Genomic DNA, 25,889 nt, shown 5'->3' with positions numbered 1-25,889 from the left:
ACTTGAATCATGCAACAGTTTTTCCACCTCTATGCTGATTAACGCAGCTTACAGAGAATCACCTCTAAACAAGAAACTGTCAAATAACTGGTACCAGGCCATTTCTATAATCCTGGAAGCCTAACCTCCACTTTGAACTGAACCTTTTAAAAACAGAGTTCCTCCTCATCTCCCTCTCTCTAAATGTGCCACACCACTTCAGGCCTGGCTAGATGCAACAAATATGCAGTAGTGCAAGCCTCCAATTGTATAAAATTACTCAAATAAAAAAACTCAATTTGCACACCAAATTATTGTCGTAGTTACGCACACTACGAAATCAGACTTCAACAAGGAATGAAGTCCATCATTTCAACAAATGACTTCAAATGGATAGCAGAAACCCTAGTGCTTTCTAAAATGGCTTTCAGCATTTTCCGGCTTGCCAAAATCTTAATTCAACGCCTGCTATCTAGTGCCAGAATATCAGACGACATTACTTCAATTTTATTCTTGCTACTCAGAGTTACGTCTATTTAATCTAACTTGCATTGTCCATATTACTGTATACGAGATCTCTCTTACCCATCTAGTTAGTAAACTGGTATATACGATAGATTTCGTACCCTCCACAGCACAGACTCTCTCCCCATGGAAATTCCAGCTTCAAGAATGCAAGAACCTGGGGGGCGTGACTTGCGCCCCAGGAAAATGGCGGCAGATCCGTGACTCTCTTGAGGTGACGGGAGCAAAGACGGAGCGAACGCGGTAATGTTACACGCGCACCATCTCCAAAATGAAGGATATGCAGCGCGAATGTCTGCTGAAAGAATCCCTTTTTATAGATTTTCGTCATCGGCAGGCAAGGTTGTTGCGTAAGTGAGTCCCGACGCGACTCCGACGAGCTCGGGTACGCCATTTTGATGCCTTTATAAGCCGCAGACGGAGTTTTCTCCAACGCGCCGTTTTACCGACGCAATTAGCTTCCTGCCAGGGGACGACTTTGATGGTTTCCCAAGCTAATGCAAGTACATTTATGGCAATTTGCAATATGAAGGTCTTCTCATCTCCTGACCATGGTGCAGCGCAGCTCCCCTGAACATATGTCCACCATTTTATGCTCCACCGGCACAACGCTTCTCCTCAGTGTGATGCCTTCTCATTCAATCTTATGGGAACTGAGAGTTGAATAACAAGCATCTAATTGCATCTTTCTTCTCATATAATTTTAAACTGTGCCTCTTATTCTTGCCTTTATATATTTTTGAAGACTGCAAACCCCAAAGTATTCGCTGGAGTAATGCTTTCCTCAGCACCATGACTGAACTTTTACCATAACATATTCCATTTCCACTGTGAGGATATTACGCTTCATAAATATCACTTATATATTGTTTTTGACGATGATTTGCTTTTTACTTAAACGATGCATACTACTTTGTTTATGTATATCATTCTCAAACAATCGCATGTATTGGTCATGACATATTTTTAAGGGCGCTTTTTCTTGACGCAAAGTTAATTTTATATGTCTTTTTCCAGCCCTCTTACTGCCATTTTTAATGTCATTCTTGATGCCTGTATTTTAGGACCAACTTTTCTTTATTCTTCCTAATTTTATAGCATTAATAATGCTGTGTGCTCACATTGATTGAGCAAATTGTTTCATTACATAACATCCTGATTATCACTTTATATGTTTATATCACGCTGTTACTTTTTCTGGTTATTGCAACTTCATGTGTAATTATCGCTGATATTTGTTGTTGGAGTTCATCTCTCCTATTTATGGGAATACTGCCTAAAAATGTACCTTTATCTAAACTGGCATCCCGTAGATTTTTGATTCATACTAGCTCATGCTATAATTGTTTATCCATGGATGACTTAGCCAATACATCCCCTAAGGGTGTGTCGACATCTCATGCTACCAAAGCATCAACGAAAAGGTTGAAGAAAGATCCTCCTTTTCCACCTAAACAATCTACTTCTGTTACAATTGACTTGTTATTAAAAGAAATTAGGGCCTTGCGCCCATTCATGGAAGAGACCAATTCTAAGCTTCAGATCCTCTCTGAAAAATGGCTAAATATGGAGGAACGAGTCACTACACTGGAACAGAATTTTGGTTCTTTATCTTCCTCTACTTCCAAAGTGGATTCTCTATGCTCCCAGGTGTCCATGCTACACAAGCAAATTGAAAATGTGGAAAACAGGAATAGGAGGAATAGGAGGAATAATCTTCGCCTTTATGGTCTTCCTGAGGGAACAGAAGGTTCAGACCCAATTACTTTTTTCAAATCCTTTCTTCCAAAACTTCTTAAATTACCAGAGAGCACTATTTTGAACATTCAGACAGCTCATCGACTGTGTCCACCATCACGTCTATGGTCTTCTTCCTCAGCACAAAAACCAAGGGGAGTGATCTTGTATTTTCTAGAATACACTGACTTATAAAACATTCTGTCATCGGTCAGAGCAATCAATCGCATATTTGATCAGGAAACTCCTTATTTTGCTCTCAAGGCTATGCTAGGCCGACTGCTGATTGACGCAAGGAGTTCTTAGCACTATGACCGCAATTAGGATCCATAGGTGCACGATATGGTCTTCATCACCCCTGCCTATTTAAAGTGACCATTAATAATAGAAGTACTGGAGGAGGAGCCAAGATGGCGGACGGAACGGACGCGTGAGTTCCCGGCTCCGCAGCCCGTCTGCTTTTAGACAAAAATCCTGCTATCTATCCTCGGCTGTACCCTGTTTAACCGAGGCCACAGCCGCGCTGGAGAAAACGGCGTTCACCTGATGTCTCTCCCGGCTGGATCCGCGGCGGACTCGCGGCGTTTGCCGACCTCCGGCGTAGCCCCTGAAAACTGACCAGATGATCGCCGCCGGACGCCGCTGGAGTCAGTCGGTGAGGCTCGCTGGGGCAGACCCGATCCCTTTGGGTGCTGACATTTGCGGAGCTGGGCTGACTCGCCCTTCTTCATGGTGCCGGGACCCCATTTCATAACGGAGCGGTTGTTTGAAGGACTGGAGCGGGGACAGCGACGCTTTCTTTATCCCTAGGCAGGCAACTGGAGTGGACTCCATTTTGAGCGTCTTTACCGCCGCGCACGCCCGCCCAACAGCAAGCGAGGGGGCTCTCACTCTGTGCAGCCCCCCCACACCCCCAGACTGGGAGCCGCGCTACCATTAGTGGCCCTACCTGCTGTTTCGTTTGTTGCTGTGGTCGCCCCCCTCCCTCTACGGCAGGCTGACCGTATGGGCGGTAATGGCGCCTACATATCGGATCGGAAGCGTGGTGGCTCCCCTGCCCTCAACATCTGCAGCCCTGCCCGTCCTAGCGCCCGAGGCTGCTCTGGAGACGCCGCCGAGCAGTGCAGACCGGCCAGTATTGCGGGGTGCCCTGACCTGTGGCGACATCCTTTCAGCCCTAGCAGAATTAAGGGCGACATGGCGAAGAAACGCCCGAGGTCTGGAATGGAAGATCGAAGAAGTTGCTTCTGATATAAAGCGACTACGGCTGGCTGATTCCCTACTGCCTCTCACTGCTCCCGGAGGGGACACAGTGTTGCAACGTGAGGATACGGAGGGCTACTCTGTCCCTGGCTACAATGTTGAATGTTTCCTAATGGACGAGGCTACAGTTGCACAATCTCCCTCCACTCCGACATCCGAGACTTTGCCTGTGAAAATGCAGACATTGCTGTTTCAACAACATCGGAGTGGGTGCCATCCTGGGACAAAAGGAGAGTTCGTCAAAGTGGTTGTTGATCTGGCTGGTGAGTGGGGACACTCCCCTCCTCTTCCTCTGCTTCGTCTTCATCGAGTGTGGCCATCTTTCTCCTTTGTTCTGCATGGAGTACACTCACAGCTGCTGCCTTTCCTGGAGGGAATCCGACGTACGGGGGAGGGCTGAGGTCTTCCTTTGGTGGTTCTGATAGATTGCCTGGCTACGATCCCGGATTGAACTGCTTTTTGACACATTGGTCATGTATCGATTGCAATTATCCCCCACTACAGGTCGCCGTTGCTATCATGCGGACTGATCTCCTATCCACCTCAAGCTGCAATTACTGTGTTTGATTTTCCTTGTCCCTGCCTTATGGGGTGATTGATTTTGCGGGTTGGTGTTCCGGGGACAAAAGTTGTGATTGATGGTCCCGGACCTTATGCCTGATCAGTTGGGGGGGACCCGGATTGGAATACTATTCCGATATGTGCAGGACCTCTCCTTGTCCCCGATGGCCTATGGAACTTGGTTGGGAAAGGATGAATGATTTACTGATGATGTTCGTTGGCCATTTTGCGTCACTGGTTTACTCTCCTCCGTTATGCAGCCATATTGGTTCTTTGTCTTGGTGGGGGCGGACCTTCTTCATGTGCCTCACTTTGGGATCTGTCCGAGGTCGGGACAGGGCTAGGTTCTTTTGATGCTGTCGGTTGCTTGGCTGGTTGGACCGGGATTAGGAATTTTACACGCTTGCTAAGTCACGCACGATATAATGTCTTTCCACGACTGCTTTCGTATTAATATTTGTTCCTTAGTGGTCACAGACTGGGTGGGGATAGTGTTTTTGACTGGAGTGCTGGGAACGTTTAGAATGGCTCCTCCTCACGCTTCACTTGTAGTTTCTGAGAGTCGTAGACTAGGGTGGCCTAATCTCACTCTCTATATTTCAGAGTTATATTTTATTATTTTTCTTCTCTTTCCTTCTTTCTGTTCTTTTACTTGCACTACATTTCGGGTTCTTTAAGGGGCGACAGGCACATTGTCGGGGGGGGGTAGGCCGTAGCCTCCGCATTGGTGTAGGGTGGGGGGGTAGATTTTATTTTCCTTATTTAGTTTCTATGGGCCTTTTTCTCACTTTTCTGCGCTTTCTTGTACTGTTTTCCTTTCTGGGTCTGTGATAGGGGATGGCTGGGAGTGGGTGGCGCTGGGAGTGGTACGAGTATGGTTCCTGTGGTCCAATTTGTTCTTCTATTGTATTGCCACTCTGATGGGGTGCTTCACGCAACTGTTGCTATTATTCCTGCTGCCTACTCATGTGGGGAAATTACTGTACGGACTCAGATCGTCTTTGCACCTATCCTTCCCTGACTTTTATTTAACCGAAAAACTTTAAAATTTCACCTTTACTGCTCCTCCTCCCTGGCGACATGTTTTTTCCAGTGTAACTGTTTTAATTGTTGCTATGTCACCTGATGCCGTTGGGGGACTGTATTGCTAGCACCTGTGCTCAAAAGTATTGTGGCCGGCCGGATGGTTGTAGGCCCGTATTTGTTCTTCTATTACTTGCACAATAAAGGTTTCAAAAATTTTTCAAAAAAAAAAATAATAGAAGTACTACCTATGAAGACCCGATAAAATTGAAGAGTTTCCTATACTCCTACCATCCTGACACAATGGATACTACTTCTTAATTTACTCCTAAATAGACAATTAGTAGACTCTGTTATGGTTACAAACCTTTCATGATCTTTGAATTTAGACTTGAATCATTTATCTTTTATTAATATGTAAACAGGAGTTAATTCATACTGTTATTGTTTTCATTGTATAATTAACCTCTTTTTTCTCCAAACAGGCTGTTCCCGCGTGTTATTCCTTCCCTATGTCCTGAAGTCTGATCGTTCTGTTCTCCTTCCCGCCTTCCTACGTGGGTCATGGACACGTCATTGTTCTGTGTGGCCTTCCATCTCTCCACCTCTCATATGTCCTGGATTGTATGCAAGTCTTGTTTTTCAATTGCTCTTTGTCTTTTCTGTACTACTTTTCTTTCTTTTTCTCTGAATGCTTTGTCTCAATTATTACCTTCCTTATTGGTTTTCTTTGCTTCACAATTTTCTTCTCCTTTTCAGAAGTTGTTCATTCACTGTATTTCCCTTTCTTCTTCCTTTGTTTTCCTATCTCAAATATTTCATTCAATATACAGTTGGTTTGATGTCAAACATAGTTTCATTATTTCAAGATGTTGTTATTATTGGAGTCTTTCGTATATTCTCAGTTTTAATCAATGCCTTTAAAAATTATTTTGTGGAATGTCAGAGGTTTACATTCGCCTATTAAATGACAGAGTCCTGACACATTTAGCTAAATTGAAAGCAGACATTGCATATATACAGGAATCTCACTTGCCAACTGATGAATCTGCGAAATTGAAAAGAGGTTTCGTGGGTGAATCCCTTTTCTCTCCGGGTGATGGCAAACGCAATGGTGTCCTCGTTCTTTTTCGAAATCTCTTTCCATTAAGATATTATCACATTGTACAGATCAAGCTGGTAGATGGATATTTGATAAATTTGTGGTGGATAATGTTCCACTGTCTTTATTGAACATTTATGGACCCACAATTGGTGATCCCTATTTTTGGACATCCCTGGCCCAACAAATCACACAATGTTACGATGACAATTTTATTCTTGCCGGCGAATGTAATGAAATTTTAGATCCGTTTTTAGATCGGAACTCGTCATCTCCCTTTGTCCCTCATAAATCTCAAACTATTTTCACAAACATTGAAACAACACAAACTCATAGACGCTTGGAGACTCTGCAATCCTACCTTGAGGGAATATTCCTTTTACTCACCAGCTCATCATACTCAGTCACGCCTGGATTATATCTTTGTATCTCATAATGTTTCTCAATCATGAATGTCGGTGGATATTGGTTCTACACTAATATCTGATCATGCCCCTATAACCATTCATCTTGATGTTTTGTGTAAACCCAAATTGTCCCGGAAATGGCATTTTAATACTGCCCTACTTCTAGATCCGGTCTTCACATCTTCCTTCATCTCTTTTTTAACAAATATTTCACTTTTAATCAATCAGATGCCATAACTTTTCATGTGGTTTGGGATGCCTTCAAGGCATCAGCCAGAGATTTTATTATCCGTTTTGTCCCCAAAAAACGTAAAAAAGCGCAACAAATAACCAATACTTTGCTAGCCAAAATAAAAAAACTAGAACACTCTTACAACTTCTCTAAATCAAAAGCCTGTTTATCTGAACTCCAAAAAGTCAAATTTCAATTTAATCAAGACACTACTAACAATGCTTCAAACTACTTCTTGAAATCCAGCGCAAAATGTTATGGTAGTCAGAATAAAGCCAGGAAATTATTGGCTAGCTATTTAAAAGTTAAACAAAACAAACTCAATATAGAATCTATTTTTGGAAAAGATGACTCACTGAAATTCAAAGACGAAGACATCTTGAATGAATTTCTTCACTTTTATAAATCACTATATACATCTGAAACTCTTTCTTCTGACCACTCTATTTCTCAATTTCTTTCTAAAATTCACTGTTCGGCTGACACGCGCCCAGACTTCTCTCTTTTAGAATATGACCTTACACAGAAGGTACTTCATGCTGCTTTAAAAATACTCAAAAAAGATAAAGCTCCTGGCCCAGATGGCTTCACTGTAAAATTCTTTACTCATTTTGCGTCCTTACTGATTCCTAAATTGCATACCCTTATACATACCTTTTTAGAGTCTGGAGAGTCTACTGGCTCTTTTTCCGATGCTCTTATTTGCCTCATACCTAAGGAGGGAAAGGATCCGCAACATTGTAAAAATTATCGACTTATCTCCCTGGTCAACATAGATTATCAAATGTTTTCAAAAGCTCTAGCATTACGTTTGGAATCTCAGATGCCTGATTTACTGGGGACTGAGCAATCTGGCTTTGTTAAAGGAAGGCTCATTACGGACAACACTCGCTTATTTTTTTATATCCTCTCCAAGGCCTCACATACCTCTCATTCCTTGACAGCCATAGCTTTGGATGCAGAAAAAGCATTCAACAGTTTTTTTTGCACACTTCAGTGGTTTGGCTTTGGTCCAAAAATTATTGCTTTAATCTCTATTTTGTATTCCAACCCAAGAGCAGCTGTAACAGCGAATGGTGGTATTTCCTCTTATTTTAAGCTTGGTAGGGGAGTCAGACAGGGATGTCCACTCTCTCCGTTTCTTTTTAATCCCGCCTTGGAACCCTTTTTGCTCAGGATTCGTCAAAATGATAACATTCTCGGCTTTACTTTTAAGGAGAACAGCATTAAAATGGCAGTTAATGCTGACGATGTGTTTCTATTTCTTTCGCAACCTCAAGTTTCCCTCCCTGCTTTTCTGGAAGAGGTAGACTCTTTTACGTTTGTATCTGGATACAAATTGAATAAGGACAACTGTGAGATTTTACCTTTGACAAAATAAACCTTTAAGGCGGACTTTGCTACTTCAGGTTTCGCACGGAGCCCCCAATTTATTAAATTCTTGGGTTTACACTTTACTTCATCCATATCGGGAACAGTATCACGATGCATGGAAAACTGCATACAAAGATTACCTTCTTTAACATCGAAATGGCATCCCCTATATCTGTCCTGGTGGGGTTGTTTAGACACCATAAAAATTATGCTCTCCCCCATAGTTTGATATACAAACTCGAACATTCCACTGTCAATCCCTCTCAAATATTTAAAAAAACGTAATTCCATCTTATCTTCTTTTTTATGGGGTAACAAGAAATCACGTATGTCCATCCAAAAGTTGATTCGTCGAAAATCGGAGGGTGGGACGAATTTTCCTGATTTTCCTCTTTACCATAAATCCTTAATACTAAATCAATCGTCGTGTTGGCTCTCGGATCTTTCCATAAATTGTCCTCTTTGGACTACACTAGAAAGATCATTTATTTCCCCCTTTTCCTTCCAAGAATACTTATCCTTCACGCGCAAACGGCAATCTGTTTCCACTCCCATACTTAAACATACTTCCAAGATTATTCCAGCAGCTCCCTTGACATCCTTTCTCAATTTTCCTATCTGGCACAACATACAAATTGTAATAAATAATAGACCTTTATTCTGGAAGTCTTGGAGAGACCGAGGGTTTATTTGGGTGCACCAATTATATAGTCAGGATATGATTATACCCTTTGCACAAGCCAGCACTGTTTTTGGCTTCCCTTCAACTTTCCGCTCTAAATATTCTCTCTTAACACAAACTATCCAATCTGCTCGCCTACAACATACAACATCTCATCTTAGCAATTCTCCTAAATCTGCTCATGCAGATATATTGCGCTCCTTACTGCTTCATGACTCTAGGGCTTCCACCATATATAAACTCTTACATAGTTCACTTATCTCAATAGACAAAACTAAGGTAGAATTATTGTGGGAAAAGGAATTTGACATCTCCTGGCCCGTAGATTTCTGGGATAGAATCTGGCTTAAACTTAGGAAATCTTCTAGAGCCACAAACACAACACAGACACTCTTTTTCATATATAATAGGCTCTTATTATCTCCCTTTGACCTCAATGCACGATATTCGGATTTCTCTCATCACTGTTGGTCTTGCTCGCTACCACATGCTGACTTATTTCACTTGCTTTTTATTCGCAAATGTGTCCGGATTTTCTGGGAAAAGGTATGGTCACAATTTAACTACATTTTTCATTCCAGCCACCCCTTTTCTATTTTACATATCTTTTTAGGTAGCTTATCTTCTATATGGGAGGGTTGCGACACCAATGTAAAAATAATTGACCTATTATTAGCAGTAGCCTTCCAACAAATAACCAAGAATTGGAATGATTTCACTAAAATATCATACTAAGCATGGTGGTATGCTGTCTGCTATAAACATAGGCTAGATACCACATTTGTATACCCGACACATCTGGCATCTAAACGTTTAGACTTGTGGGTGCCAGTTGCACTATTCATTGAGACTAGTGCTAGACGCTCTACGATCCCTACGCCTCTGCAACAAGAAGTCACTAAACCTCCAGGACTTCCTCTACGTTATCATATAGTTCTATTTATACTCCACTATGTATTACAACTTTTTGTAGAACACAAAATATACAATCTCTTTTCATACCAATATAGTATATATGATTTTATTGTATGTACATGATATATTTGATGGATTGTTTTATACCTTTGCGATTATCCATTCCAACTGACATATTTTATAGGTAATCCTTTTCATTGTTCATATATTTTGTACATCAATGTAATTCTTCATCTTAATAAACTTACTTCTGAACTTAAAAAAAGAATGTAAGAACCTTCAATCAAGCTTTCTTAGGAACCGGACCCAAAATCTTGAACTCTACCCTATCCATATTAGGCCCTTTAAAGTAGAGCTTATAGACTTACTCTTTCAACGTCACTACTTAGTCAAATATCTTACTGAGTCTTGAGAACAGACAAAGGTCTAGAATTCTGTTATAAAGACTGTGTTGCCTATGTAATGTTTTGTGAACTCATGAATGGTAACCTGCATGGTTAACTCACAGTAAAACACTCTGCTTGGATACCAGATAGGTGGAACTAGAGACACCTAAAACAGTCACGGCCTCCAAAATGTTCTTCACAAAGAAATGGATCCGAAGACTAGAAGCAACTTTACCGTAGGTCTTCCTAGAAACCTCTATGGAGGTGATCCGCAAGCACAGTTTGTGTTAGAAACCTACCTTGGACACTTCAGATACTGGATTATGGATCTCAGGTCCCTGAATTCCGACCCAGTTCAGCAGTACCAAGTGTAGCATCCTTTGTAGAAGAATCATATCTGGATTACTTGTCGCTGGAACAAACTTTCATGCTGGAACCTTAATGTGGAAAGCTCTAGGTGTTTTATTCTTATTAGTGGCGGACTGTTCTATCCCAGTTTGGTTATAGCTTTTACATTTTCATATTCAATCTTTATCACTACCACTTTTTAATTATCACTGGTGACGATTGGTCACACATTGGGGAGAAGAATGCCTTGTGGATCTGTTATGCTGTGGATGACCAGTGAGAGGCCAGGAACCAGATGCAGCCAGTGATCAATCTATCTAGCCAGCATAACAGGTGTTACTCCTGTCAGCACAAGCATCACCAAATTATTAGTTATTCTGGAGTGTGTGTTACATCAGACCATATCTATTGACAGTAGTATTTAAAGATGTAGATCAGCTGTGAATCCACGCATCATATGCTGTAATCCTTGCTTGCTTATCTTGGGACCACCAGTGCAGGGACTAATCTCATTCATGATCCCTTCTCGGCCTCAAGTGCGAGGTACTGTCACGGTTCGCTCGAAATGGAATTCGTCAAGTGTTCATTGACACGATGTGTCACAGCTATCTAAAGTCCCCAACAGAGAAGGTGCTGCCCCTCACTTAGGCTGACCGGATACAGTGCCTGACCAGCTAGTCAGCAGCAGAAAGAGTTAAGAACTAAGGGGGTGATTATGATGGCGGTGAACCCGCCACCGTGCGGCCAATTACCGCCCGCCATATCAAGATGGCAAGCGGAAAGCCTGTCCACCACGGGTAGGGACAGAGATAATTGCTACGATTGCCTGTTGAACCCGCCGCATCCTCAAAATTGTGGTGGTGCCTAACAGGCACCATCTGCCAGATTAGGATGCTGAATCCCCACCAGCCTTTCCATGGCAGTTCAACCGCCATGGAAAGGCTGGCGGGAATGTGCTTTGGGGGCCCGTTGCGTGCCCCTCTTATGAAGGGGCTGGATGTTTGTGCACTTGGTGGGCAAATATGGTGCCCCCCTACATTTCCTTGCACTATGTGGCAGGCACCGCATAGTGCCTGCCACATAGTGCAGGGAAATGCAAAACCTGCATTTTTTTCCATTGCGGCAGGTGCTGCAGCCAGTAGCACCCGCCGCAATGGAAAATATGCACAATGTCATTGAGTTGGGCAACAATAAATATCTGTTATTCAGCGCCAGGACACCTACGGGTAATTGCGTCCTTTACAAATACACCCGTTATGTTTAATGCGACTACCACAGTGGCGGCCGCATTGTAATTGTGCATGTGGGACTCCCGACACTATGTCGGGCAGTCCCAATCTCCCTTATGGTGTCCACCCGCCATCCTAATCAGGCCTTAAGTTTGCAATCTAGGAAGTACATGTGCCAACATTCAGATAGACTAAAGTAGAACAACAAAACTAATTTGTTGTGTACCCTACTTTCAGTAGCTTCAACTCACTTTTAATAGCATAACTGCTCAGAGTGCTAAGCACAATAAACTCAAGAAATAGGAAACTAAGATAAAGTGAAGAGCCACTGACACAAAACAATACGACACCTACTTCAAATAACTACTTCACGTATTTCAAACATGTATGACTCTGTCATGGAAAGCATGTATGCACCTCCGATGCTGTTCGACAAACCGAAGGAACCATCATTGATTTGGGCCAAATGAAAAGAGTGGTTTGAAGCCTATGCAAAGCCTGCTGGAGATGACATTTTCCCGGATTACATGAAATTGTCCATGTTGAAACCCTGTTTAAGGGAGGAAGTTCGCTGTTAAAACACATACCACCACCACTTGAAAAGGAGGGAGCAGAGAAAGAAGTCAACAGTTATCAAATGGCAATTTGCATATTGAATAAAAACTATGGAAAGTAGAACAATGAGGTAGATGAAAAGTTCAGGTTAATGTGCAGCAGAGATTACCTGCCTGACGAGCCTATTGAGGTCACGGGCAGCTACCTGCAATTACAAAGGCTTTCATAGTGAGATGTTAAGAAAACAACTAGTAAACTCAAAAGTGCAAGAAAAATAGTTAAACTACAAGGATTTTACATTGCAAAAGACTAGAGATATTGTGCAAAGTGTTGAAAATACTAGTCAAAAGTTTAAGGAAATGTTGGTAGCAACCAAAGAGGAAATGGCAGCCATAAAGGATAGAAGGAGTATTATGAAAAGGTATACTGCAAGAAGCAAACGAGAACATAAAATAAAAATTGCCTCTAACAGTAGTGATTACTTTTGTTTCAAATGTGGTTCCAGAGAACATCTAGCAACTGAAGAGGAGTATTCCACCGAAGGCAAGATTTGCAGAAAAGGACTAATAGAGGGACGCTATGCCTCTGTGCAAAGCCCAGCTAGGGGGAAATTATAGGAAAGCCAGAGAGAGTGAGTGTTATAACCAATGAGGAAGAGGAGGCCATCGAGAATTCATATTACAGGATTGTGAGGTGGAAAGCAGTATGAAGAACAACCCATAGTGTACAATGAAGAGTGACAGTAATGCTAGATCCTAAAATGTTAGAATTTTGGCCTCCAATTCCTGCTATATGTTCAAAGTCTGTACCGTGCTGCTTGAGCGTGGGTGTGAGTAAACAGGATGTTGTCTCAACCATTCCCAATTGAGAGGGGTAAGCAACAGGGGTGTCCTCTCACTCTCTCTTCCTCTTTGCGCTCGTCGTGGAGCCTATGGTAGAGAGGATCCAATGTGATGAAAGTTTGGGGGTGTTGGAAATCAGATGGCTATTGTGTCATGAGGACAGAGTCTTCTTATACATCAATGATCTTCTGGTGTATTTGCAGTGGCCGAAAAGCTCTACACCTCGGTTTCTTGAAATTCTTAAAATAGATGGAGACACCTTTGTACTCCATATCTATCATTTTAGAATTTTCAACACTGGCGAGGTTGGGAGACCCAAGGAATCACATATTTGGGCATTCATTTAACTGCATAACCACAACTATATTGGAATCTCAATGTTGCTTCTCTCATGGCATGAACTAGGTATGAGGTACTAGCCTTGGATAAACTGCTCCTCTCACTTACAGGCCATGGGCCTTCTTTAAGACGGTAACACTGTCTAAGTTACTCTATGTACTCCAAACCGTCCCCTACACCTTACAGAGACCCCATTCAATTACACTAACACTATACTTAGTAGATTGTTATTGGCCAAATGTATCCACGCTCCCAATGATGGTGGGCTAGGAATACCAGATCGGTTTGTACTAAGGGGCCTCACAGATGGTAGTCATTAACGGCTGTTTATTTGGGGACACTCTGACACCCAACATACAGGCTAGAGCAGGACTTCCAAAAGATATGGAACCTCAATATATTTAAAAATGCTCTCCGGTCCCCAAAGTGATCCCTGAGCCTACTAGGACTCCTTTGATCTGTTGGCATAAGGCACCGAGGCACATTATTCTTTTTTTAAAACAATCACATGTGGAAGAGCACTTGGTTGCCTGAGGTCGAAGGCCTGGCTGGGTTTAGGTCTTGGGACCGGATTGGCTTTTCAAAAATAGGCCATATCTGAGATTGGGGGCACATCAAATGATATGCCTAGTTGGCAGAGGAATATACACTACATTGCTACCAATTCCTACGCTAAAAGCAACTCCGAAACTCACTCCACCCATACCACTATCTCTTGCAAATGGGGCAGGAATTTAACCCACCTGAGTCCAACATTGTGATGCAATCACTTGCATTAAGAGGTATATCTTTCATATATAGATCCTTATTGGTCCACTGTACAACCCTCTTGCAACTTAAGGCTAAGGGCCAGATGCATTAAACATGTTTCTCCTTGCAAACGGCCCGTTTTGTACGGACCACTGCCTGCTCTTAAAAAATAAAAAGCAAACCTTTCATTTTTCTTTTTGTAAAGCAGCTCGTTTTCCTTTAATGAAAACGGGCTGCTTTACAAAAAAAAAGCTTGCTTTATTTAAAAGAAATCACAGACATGGTGGTCTGCTGATCTCAGCAGGCCACGGTCCTTTTGATATTTGCGATTCCTAGGGGGTCGTAAATTGCGACCTACCTCATTAATATTCATGAGGTTGGTCATTTGCGGCTCCTTAGGAATCGCAGAAAGTGTGGTGCACACTTTCATGCATGCCGTTTTGTGATTCCCTAATTGCAAATTGTAAAGATTCGCAATTAGGGAATCGCAAAACATTTTTTTATACATCTGCCCCTTAGTGGCAAGCAGCCGTTGGTCCCCAAGATGGCAGCCAAGTGTTTAGTCATTTCGAACAAATTAAGAATTATACAGTTTAAATATTTCCACAGGATCTAATATGATCCCTCTAGACTGTGGCACATGGGTAGAAGAAAAGATTTCACTCACCCACATTCAACCAATGAGCAGATTTCATATGACATGGGCATGTCCCTGGACTGCCCAATGCTGGTCCACAATCTATATCACATTAGGTAAAATAGCTGCCTCTGGCGAGCGGTGGCTGCAGCTGGTTGTTTTTTCGGTTGCCCTGGAATAGACACAAATGCTTATAGAGAATTTTTAGAAATGTCTTTTTTTGGGAACACCAGCAACGGCAAGTGGACTGTCAAATGTTGGAAATTATTTTGGTGGGCAGTTTCATCCTACTAGAATGTCTGGACCATGACCAATCAAGTATCAAACCTCTGCTGTGGAAGACGACGATGATGATGTTGTTTTATTGCATCCATACGAATATCACTTAGTCCTCCTGCTCCTCCTGCAGTGACAACCGATCAGTGAAGCAATACATTTCCATCCTAGAGGAATGGTGATATTGACGTCCAAGACCTCAGAACACAGCCTCCTACAAAAGACATGGACTCTCAGAAGGAAAGCATAAGTAAGGTAGGATCGTTGGGTATCCCTAGTCTCTTGATCCCAAGCAGGCAATATTGGGTACTAAATGAGAGGGGGCAGAGACTGTGGGTGTTCACTCCCACGTGGCTATGGGCCTGTTGGTGGCAAAACCTGATATTGTAAGACATTGGGTTGCACCTGCTCTCGCTTGGGCAGCTTAATGGGCACACAGAATGGACATCTCACCACAGTTTAAGCATTGGTCTAGGGGGAATAGGGGTGCCCACATAAATATCATAAGACATGGGATGCATGGTGGGACCATTATGGTTAAGGACTTTTGCCTGGAGCGGGAATAGGGGTGCTTTATGTGTTGATGTTTATGTAAAGTAATCTGGAAACCTGTGTATCCCACTCATTTTTGCTGCACTGGGGCAATGTTATTTTTTGGGCTATATGAAAATCAATATGATAAGATTTAATAAAGGAAAAGATTGATGATAATGAAGTAAGAGCGTTGGCAGATTCCTGGGCATGAAACACCCTCATTGTGGAACATTTACACATTGGGAGAAAATAAACTAAAAACACCTGATGTTAAGCTTGTAACTAATGTAAATACACCTTTAGAGATGGTAGGATATTTTGAAGCTGTGTTACTATTCATCAGAATAAAGGTTCAGCCCAAGATTCATGCTGCTAAGGATGGATCTTGCCTCTTGGTGTTAGCTCCATTAATGTGACATTGAGAGAAGACTTGATCCCGGACCATGTTTTAGGAGTGGATGCTGCCAGGGTAAACAAAATTGGAGCTATATATTGGGCATATAGGTTTTCCAGACGTGTATAAAGAGGACAAGGATTGCTACTGAATAATTGTAAAAGATGGTGCAAGGTCAATGGTGCACAAGCTGAAGAATGGTGATGCTAGAACCTTTATGTAAGGAGCTTTGAGGACTGAGTGGGACTACAGTTGAGCCCATCAAGGCTTTGGAGTGGTTAGCTCCAGTGGTTTTGGTGAGGAAGGCCACAGAGGATTTGAGAGTTTGTGTTAACCTATGAACCTTTAACACAGCTATCTGGGTAAACAGAGACACCTTGTTGAACAGCTTGGAAATGCTACTGAAAATGAATGGGGCAGAGATATTCTCCACCTTATGCAGCCTCTCCCCAAATTGCCTATCACCCGGATTCCAGACTGCTTACTTCTTTGGTCGCCCCTTGATGGTTATATAGGTACAGGCCTAGGCAACCTGATTTCAACTCAAGAGGCACAGTGTTTCAAACTGCCTTGCACCAGAAATTCAAGGTGGTTCCTAATTTAACATATATCAAGGATGACATTTTGGTCTTCAGCACAAGAAAGAGGTGCATGATGTAGCTCTCAATAAGGTGTAGAGGATTCAAAGAAAAACAGCTTGGCTTTGAAGAGAAGAATTAAGATGGAGTAAACTATCATGGTCATGGATTCAATCAAAACAGAATTTCTCCCATCACCTTAACCCAACGCTCAAATTTGTTCCTTCATGGGATCAGCATATTATGTAGTAGTGGGTCTGACATTTCAAAGTGGTGGGCCATAAAAGTTGGACATGGGCCCGTGCTACTGAGTGGAATATATTGTGACATTTGTTCACACACCCACATTTGTGACATGCCATCTGTACACAAGATAAACGCGAGAATACCTTATTCCTTCTATTACACAATGTCCTCTAACACTGGATACAAAATATTCCAGGTGCCCTGCAAACAAAGGAAATCATACATCTTTCCACCCCACAAACTATATATCTTCCCTCACATGCCACACAATGAGATAAGATCCAGAGGTCAAAATTACAAAAGGCAAAACTAAAATCCACGCGTTTGATCCAGGTTTCCCCATTTCATCAAGCCGTGTGATCCTGAACAAACAAATGTAACATAACTTAACAAAACATAACGTGTATTTGTAAAGCGCACGTTCACCCCCAAAGGGGCATCTTGGCACCGAATAACAGATGCTTATTGTTACCCAACTCAATGGTACTCGTTTGATCAACCTCAGAAAATCTGAAAGGCTGAGTTGACCCACCGGGAATTAAACCTGTAACCATGAGGTCAAATACAGGCCCCTGCAGTGGATGCATTAGTCCACTAAGCCACAAGACCCAACATAAATGTGCCTCTCCTAAGCTTCTGCTGCTTGTTTGCAAAAACTGAGCCATCAGGTGATCTGTTGACATTGCAAAAAGGAAAGAACAATAGAAAATTACCCAATCATGGTGAGTGGCTCTGCATGGCCTATGGGAGCAGATTCTTAAAGGTGGTGTGTTGGAGATGGCCCTTTTTGCAGGGTTATCCCTAAACTTTTTGCTTAATAATAATAATAATAATAATACCCCTTTGCTGAAAACTTTACACTGGCTCCCTGTTGCACAGCGGTGTGTTTTCAAAATGGCCTGCATCATTTTCAAATCCCTGTTCTCACGCTCTCCTGCCTTCATCTCTTCTTGTTTACTTGCCTATGTCCCTTCCCGTCACCTCAGATCCTCAGCTCACAACCTCCTGATTACCCCTAGATTTAACCGCAAGAAACATGGAGGAGCTTGCTTCTCCTTTCTTGCTCCGGCCAACTGGAATTCCCTCCCTCTTGCCATTCGTCTGTCTACCGACTATCGTTGCTTTCGCAACTCTTTAAAAACTCATCTGTTTCGTTTGGCGCATGCCTAGCTGCCCGGCCCCTGAATGTTCTCCATCTACCCGGTCTTGAGCGCCAAGAAACCAATTGGTGTATGTGCGCGGTACCAAATCCTTTTTAATAATAATAATAATAATAATAATAATAATAATAAAGGGGCTTATAAAGCGCCTGGACACGCCATCCGGCGTGTCCCCGCGCTGTGGAGAAGAGTCTGGTGTATGACAGTTGAAAGGATCCCTTGATCCACTCTCATGGAAGAGCCTATTGAGAGAACAAATGAGTTTTAAGAAGGCTCCTAAACCTGGTCTCAGATTGTTCCATCCTAAGTCCTAGCGGTAGTTTGTTCCAGCTTTGCGCCGCTAATAGGCGAAATGAGCGTCCACCCATTCTCGCTTTCTTAATCCTAGGGATTACCAGCTGTCCTGTCCCGCCTGATCTCAATGTTGTGCCCGGTATATATCTCGTAATCAGATTTCCCAGGTACATTGGAGCTTTTTGCCAAAGGATGCGATGGCAGATCAGAAGGGATTTGAATAACACTCTTTTCTTGACTGGCAGCCAATGAAGGGCTTCAAGGGCAGACTTTGACGCGGCCCTTCTGGGAAATCTCAAAATCAGACGAGCAGCCGCATTCTGCAGGACTTGAAGACGTCTGATATTCTTTTCAGGGACACCCAGAAAGAGGACATTCCCGTAGTCTAGTCGGGAAGTAACTAAGGCGTGAGTTACGGTCTGTCTGGTCTCTAGTGGGAGTAAATCAAGTGTTTTTGTTAGGGTTTTTAATACACCGAAACATTTACCTACTAGCCGGCGGATGTGGCCTTCAAAGGAGAGGGCCGAGTCCACCCAGACTCCCAGATTCTTAGCCTCTGAACATGGTGTAGGGGTGGGGCCCAGACATTGTGGCCACCACTCTGATGTACAATAAGATTTGTCTCTGCCGACCACTAACACCTCAGTTTTTGTACCGTTCAATTTCAAGCAGTTGTTATTCATCCAGGAGGCAAGCTCCTGCATGCATTGCTTAAAGTTGGAAGCCTCAGCCGACGGTGCTTGAGATAGAGTAATGAGCAACTGAGTGTCATCAGCGTATGACACTAATTCCACTCCAAACGCCTGCACCACCTCAGCCAGGGGGGACAGGTATACAGGTATAAGTTGAATAAGGTGGGGCTTAGGGCCGATCCTAGAGGGACCCCCTGTTCCAATGCCACCTCTTTGGACTGAAATGATCCTCTTTGGATCTGGAAACTACGCTCAGTCAGAAAGGATTTCAGCCAGCCCAGCGCTGGGCCCAAAACGCCACCTCTGTTCAGACACTGTAGCAAGGTGAAATGTACTACAGTGTCGAACGCTGCGCTGAGGTCTAGCATTATCAGTGTCATGGTGTGTCCGGCATCTGCTCCTTGCCTGATGGTTTCAGTGGCTCTTAACAGAGCGGTTTCGGTGGAATAGCCTGCCATGTGTGCAGTCAGCTGGATATTGACCACTTTTTCTGCTACTTTCGCAACGTAAGGCAGCAAGGAGATGGGTCTAAGGTTTTCGAGGATATTATGGCTAAGAGTGGTCTTTTTCCTAATAGGTAGTATCACCGCCTTTTTCCATGATGCTGGCAGCGTATGAGATGCAAAAGAGATCTCCAGGACGTGCCTAATGTACGGTTCAAGAGTCTCTAAGCTCTCACCCAGTACCTTGGGGGGGGAGGGGGAGGGGTGCAGGGTCATTGGGGGACCCGGACTTGATACTACGACAAATGCTAGTTAAAATTTCTGGAGGGGGGACTGTAAAGCAGCTCAAGTTCTGTGTCACTACACTGTCTCCCGGTGCTTCCTCAAAAGTCAAGCCACTCCCAGGATTACTAGTGAAAGTGGCAAAGATGTTCCTGACCTTCGAAGAGAAATAGTCTGCCACTCTATTACATTCTTCTACTGAGTCATTATCTGGGGTATTTGAGTCTGTTACTGTGGAGATCTCTTTATAGATTTTGAAGAGTTCTTTGGAGGAGTTCTCCGCCTCTCCTATTCTGGTTTTATAATGGGCTGCTTTAGCTCTTCTTAGTAGGCTATGATATTCCCTCTGTCCTTCCCTATAGAGCTTCCGCTCCTGTGATCTATACTCTCTTCTCCATCTCCTTTCCATTCTCTTGCAGTCTGTCTTGGCCCTCTGCGTGTCGGGGGTAAACCAGGGAGCAGATCTTCTAGCTCTCGTACCAGATGTCTTCAGTAAGGGAGGTGCCACTTTATTGAGTGCCTGTAAGATGCGCTCATTTAAGTTTTTGCTAGCGTTTTCACTGTCTGACCCTCCCGGGGGGGCCCATTCCCTGAGCAGCTGGTTGAAAGTGTCCTGCGAGAACTTTTTCCATTTCCTACTAGGGAAGTTATTAGTCTCTCCCTTCTGCGGATCTTCTGTGGATAAGGCCATGTTAAAAGGCACCACTGAATGGTCAGACCAGGGGACCGGGAGTGGAGTCCCTACCTCCACCCCATCCCAACTGGCAAACACTGGGTCTAACAGATGACCCTGTAGGTGGGTGGGGACAGTCGACTTAAGAGCCAGCTGCATTGATTGTAAATCCTGGCATAGTTCAACCACCTCCTTGTGCAGGGCATCTTCAAAATGCAGGTTTAAATCATCGAGCACAAGGATTTTATTCCGCCTAATCGCCAAATGGGCTATGCTGTCTAAGAGACTAGACTTAAAATTCCCAAGTGTTCCGGGAGGTCTATAAAGGAGGATGCCAGAAATAGAAGACTTAGGGCTAAGCTTTAATACAAAGTGCCCTGCCTCACTGTTGCTCACCAGTAAGGGTAGGAGGGAGCACTCGTAAGGTACCTTTGTGATAACTGCGATACCGCCTCCCCTGCCCTCTGGTCTATCGATTCTTGCTATCGTATATCCAGGGGGCAGGGCCTCCACAATATCAGGGTCTGAATTAGGTCCTAGCCAAGTTTCAGTAAGAAACCTCCTATTTATTTCTGACCTGCTGTTGTTGGTTTTAGGAGTCTGGGCACTTTACCACTGCTAATCAGAGCTAAAGTGCATATGCGCTCTATAAATTGTGTTATGGATTGGTGTTCCAATGATTGGCATATTTGATTTACTTGTCAGTCCCTAGTAAAGTGCACTGAGTGTGCCAGGGCCTGTAAATCAAATGCTGCTAGTGGGCTGCAGCACTGGATTGTGCTACCCAACCAAGCAGCCTTCAAATGTAACTCTGGCCTGCCCTTCTTACATGTCACCTTAAGGTACCCCTGTGGGCAGGGTGCAGTGTATGCAAAAGGTAGGACATGCCCTGGTATGTAGGACATGCCTTGGTATGTGTGGCTTGTCCCGGTAGTGAATTCCTGCCAATTTCGTTTTTCACTGATGCAAGGCTACCTGTTCCCATAGGACAGAATGGGGAGTTTGTTTATAACATCTTATGAACACAGCTGGCCCTGGGAACAAAGTAGAGGATTATAGTTTAGCATGCCTAGACTCAGAATCTAAAGATGCATCTTTTAGTGAAGGTGATTTTTACATTCTGTGTTTGAAAATACCACTTTTAGAAAGTAGGTATTTTCTTGCTCAGCCATTCAGTGTGCCTCTGCTAGGATGTGTATTGCATGTCTTGCTTTTGGATGACAGGGGATGGGTAGGAGCTGTGGCTCCAGAGAGTCTAGATGGGTCAGGGATGGGCCGAATAGACCTGGGCTGCATTCAGAGTAGTGGGAGGAGTTGTCACTAGCACCTGAATAGGCCCGGTCTGCATTTAGAGTGGTGGGAGGAGATTTCCATTGCGCCTGAATAAGCCCTTTCTGCCTTTGACAATGCTGTCTCCACCTCCTGCTGGGAAGCTGCACCAGAGAGGACAGAACTGGTTCTGGTTGGGCACAGACACTATCTGCCTGAGAGGACAAAGAATGTTGGGCTATAAAAAGTGGTGCCACACCCCTGAAATTTTGAACTATTTTGGACCATTAAGACTGTCAAGAAGAAGAGCTGGGGAAGCTGTGAGGAGGAACTACCACTTTACTTTGTTGGCCTGTAGTGGCTGCTTCTGTCTTGGGCACTGAAAGGACTGGACTGAACTTTCTGCAATCTATTTTTGTGAGTTTCTCCAAGGGAATGAGGTAGAGCTCGCCCCCTGTTCAAGAAGTCTCAGGTAGAGCAAAGACTTCAAGTTCTTCTGCCCTCAGCACTGGCGACTGTGTGCTTTGTGCTGCAACTGAAGAAGAAGCAACCCAACGCCATCTACGACGCGCTGCCGGCACCGCAGAGGGCACCACTGCAACTCCGCACTCGCAAACCTGGTTTCACCGACGCCTGCTGATGCCTCCACCGAGCTGCCACTTGCACCGAAACCTGTGGGCACTGCACTCCGCATCACCTCACTTCACAACGCCGCCTTGGTATCCCTGATGACACCGTTCCACACCGAAATCGACGCTGCTGCTTGTACCATGGTTCGAGGGCACCGCACGTAAAGTTACATGACGCCCCGTCCTCATCCCGCACCGCAGCCTTGGCCTACCGACGCTAGCGCCATCAACTCTAGTGCGGCAGCCGAAGACAGCGCTTCAGCAACGACGCCGCCGCTGCTTGCCCCATGACCTGCCAGCACTGTGACGACCACCGCACTACTTCGCACTACGACCCTGGTCTCATCGACTACGCCATCTGACGCCGCCACCGGGCCGCTGCTCACACTGCGACCTAAGGGCACCGCACGCTGCATCTCGCACTGCAGCACCCGGCGCCTGCCGACGACAGCGCTCCTGACTTCAACCGCGAGGAATTAGATCTGCAACTTGTGCGACTTCAAGAGCCCAACAACTCTAGCACCAACCTCCGAAATCGAGGCCTGCGGATGCCATCGTTTCGAAAGCTCACTGAGAGGTCGCCGACGCCCTACATTCCTAGAGGTACTGTTTTGCTGGTCTTACCGACACTGTAGTTGACCAGTGGTCAGCCAGAACTGTTTGGGTTTGTTTGTTCACGATGCCATGATAGCCCCAGAGGGAGCTATTGACTTCAAGGAACTGATTTTCAAGGTTATTTTGATAACTGAAGATTTCTAAGTACTGTATTGTGGATTCTTATCGTTTTTGGTCTTAAGTATATACAAATATTGGATATTTTTCTAAACTGGTGTGGTGTCCTTTTGTAGTGCTTACACTGCATTACTGTTGGTTATGTGCAAATGCTTTACACACTGCCTCTTAGATAAGCCTGGCTGCTCATGCCAAACTACCAAGGGGGTGACCAGGGATTATTTTAGGAGTGTAACTCCCTTAGTCTGACTAGGAAGAAGGGTTCCTACTTGGACAAGCCCTTGCCAACTAGAGACCCCCATTTTTAACACGGTGATTGCATATTTTTTGTAATGGCACTGCTAATACTAGGTAATACTCTGAGGTGCACCTCTGCAGCAATTCATATCATATCCCTTTTCTTTACTATTAAGCAATAATTTATCATTTGCCTGCAGTACAGCATTAATTTTCAAATATCTCTCTGCTGGGTTGTTGCTTCTATGGTATCATTTATGAGTTCTTCGGACACATAAACAGGAAATTCAGAGCTGGAAATACCACTAGCTTACCTGTTTCCTGCACAAGGTGAGGCAAGGGCAGGCTCCAAATCTCTAGGTCACAGGCCACGGCGCACAAAGCAAAAGCAAATTCCAGTTGATGCGAGTCCAGTCCTCCACAGCGTATTTCCTACCAATTCAGCAATGCCAAGACAGGATGACGGACAGTGGCTGCTGTAAGAAGTATGGCCCACATGTACAATAGTGATGAATAGCGATTTCCTAATTGCATTTTCCTGTGCATCGCAATTAGGAAATTGCCGTTTATAATAGATGAAACTCTTGAGTTCCATTAGTGATTACTAGTGCGTAGGAAATAGACCTATCTCATGAATACTAATTAGGTAAGAATGTGTTGAAAGTAAGACTGTATCTGAGGGGGAAGTCAGATGGATGAGTTCATGTTGGCAGGTGTACAAGAGGTCAGATGTCTGTATTTCGCAGGGTGCATACAGACAAACAGGATCAAGTTTTGAATGAGGTCTGAAAATACATGAAAATAGGGGAGCATGGATAATGAAGTAACAGATTTCAAGAAGACCAGTGTTGGATAAAGGAAGTATTATATTTGGAAAGGAACGGATAGTGGCGCTGGTGGAACGGAGAAAGAAAATACTAACGGTGTCCCACAAAGGTCATACTGGCAAGAGAGCCACCAAAGACAGATTCTTAGAATTTCTGGTAGCTAGGCTTGGAACAGGATGTGGCAATTATACCAAGGAACTGCATTCCCCACGCATTAAGTGACAAATCCCAAATACCAGTGAGCCATCCTCCCACTGTAATTAACAAGGGGGAAGATTCTTGCAGAATGATTGCACTGGACATTAGTGGCCTTATTGTACCTTAGGAGGTAATCCGAAGTACACCATAATTGTAGTAGAATATTTTTCATATTGGCCAGAGCTAGGATTTACCAGCCAAGTCACCACTAAGGAAAGTTTTGAATTTTTAGAAAAATTATGTATGGAAATGCCTTACTGGGATTCTGTTGAATGATAATGGTGAATTATTGGTTTTCGATAAGATGCAGGGATATTTTAATATGAGAGGAAAATAGCCCATAAAATCTTTGGTATTTTATCATCATGATAAGACATTACTTGAGAAGCGGAAAATAGTCCTAAAGGAGGGGGGTTTCGATTGGCTGAGTGTGAAGGTGAGTACTTGAAGGTCTGCATCAAAAAGCTGGTGTGGGCATACAGCACTACCCCACCATGCAAAATCGGTCGGAGTCCCTATGAGTCAATGAGAGGAAGGAAACCTACAAACATGTAAAGAATGGGGTGGATCAATAAAAGACTGGTCAACTCCACAAAGTCAGATGTGCACAGTATGAGAAAAAAGGCAGAGACCCGATTATGAAAGTGACATGAGACGTCTAGTACACTGTGAAGTTTGCAAGACAGCATAACGAAAAACAGTAAGGCATGAAAAGGAATGTCAACATTTTCATTCTTTCCATGGGTCAAATGGGCAGACATGTACACCTTGTTAAGTGATTTTGAGGAGAAGAAGAAAGCCTTAGAGTTTGTTGGTGGAAATTTGAAAATAGAATATAATGGAGGACTACCAACGTCTAGGGGTCTGCAGGAACCCACCTCACGTGGATCGTGGAATTTCAAATGTAATGGGGACTGCTCCGGAGTTCCAAACTGCTTTTGGTCTCGAAACCATTTTGTTCTTAAGGACACATATGTAAACATGTAAGTATTATTGGTTACAAAATCTGTACATGTGTCAGAGAAAATTACTCCTTTGTGAATTTGTATGTAATCTTGACCACTCTCCTTGTACACATCTTACATCTGTCTTCGTAAATAATTTTGATTTGTTTTTTTGAAAGGGCAAACTGGAGCATTCCTCCCTGTTTGGTTGTACCTAATAAATTGCTGAAATACTGTTAAAATTGTATATATCACCAAGTTTATTTTTATGTACTGATGTTGAGGTTATAGGCGTGATCAGTGTTCAATCAGACTACTGGTGAACCACCAAGATCCCATTTTGAGCGACATTATAACCCAAGTCTTTGAATGATGAGCCTGCGGGTAGAAGTGAATGAATGTGGGGCTGAATGTGTGCAACTGAAAGATAATACAATGCTTGCCCAACAAACCACTGCTATAAAAATCACTTTGAAAGGCTGAACATGCTGGACCAGCCACATAAGCACATGTAAATAATTGTCTCTAGCCCTGTAGTGGACCCCTGTAATGTTGGCCTCAGTTTTTGAATGGGTTAGAGGGCGGCAAAGTATTT

General features: G+C 43.6%; 1 protein-coding gene across 2 annotated transcripts in view; it reads right to left on the bottom strand.

Annotated features, from left to right (window-relative positions):
• Window positions 1–25,889, bottom strand: part of CYB561A3 (cytochrome b561 family member A3) — a 186,720-nt gene that overhangs the window by 100,652 nt on the left and 60,179 nt on the right. The window contains exon 2 of one of the 2 annotated variants that reach the window (XM_086955608.1): window positions 7,484–7,542. The exons of the other annotated variant lie outside the window; for it this stretch is intronic. Coding sequence (XP_086811734.1) covers window positions 7,484–7,540 — 57 coding nt within the window. The 5' untranslated portion in view covers window positions 7,541–7,542. The remainder of the gene's footprint in view (window positions 1–7,483; window positions 7,543–25,889) is intronic. 2 annotated transcript variants of the gene reach the window in all.

Source organism: Lissotriton vulgaris, chromosome 2_1 (genome assembly GCF_964263255.1).
Source record: "Lissotriton vulgaris chromosome 2_1, aLisVul1.2, whole genome shotgun sequence".
NCBI classification, from domain to species: domain Eukaryota; kingdom Metazoa; phylum Chordata; class Amphibia; order Caudata; family Salamandridae; genus Lissotriton; species Lissotriton vulgaris.
The sequence above is the reverse complement of the archived record's forward strand: the minus strand, read 5'-3'. Positions and strand labels throughout refer to the sequence as shown.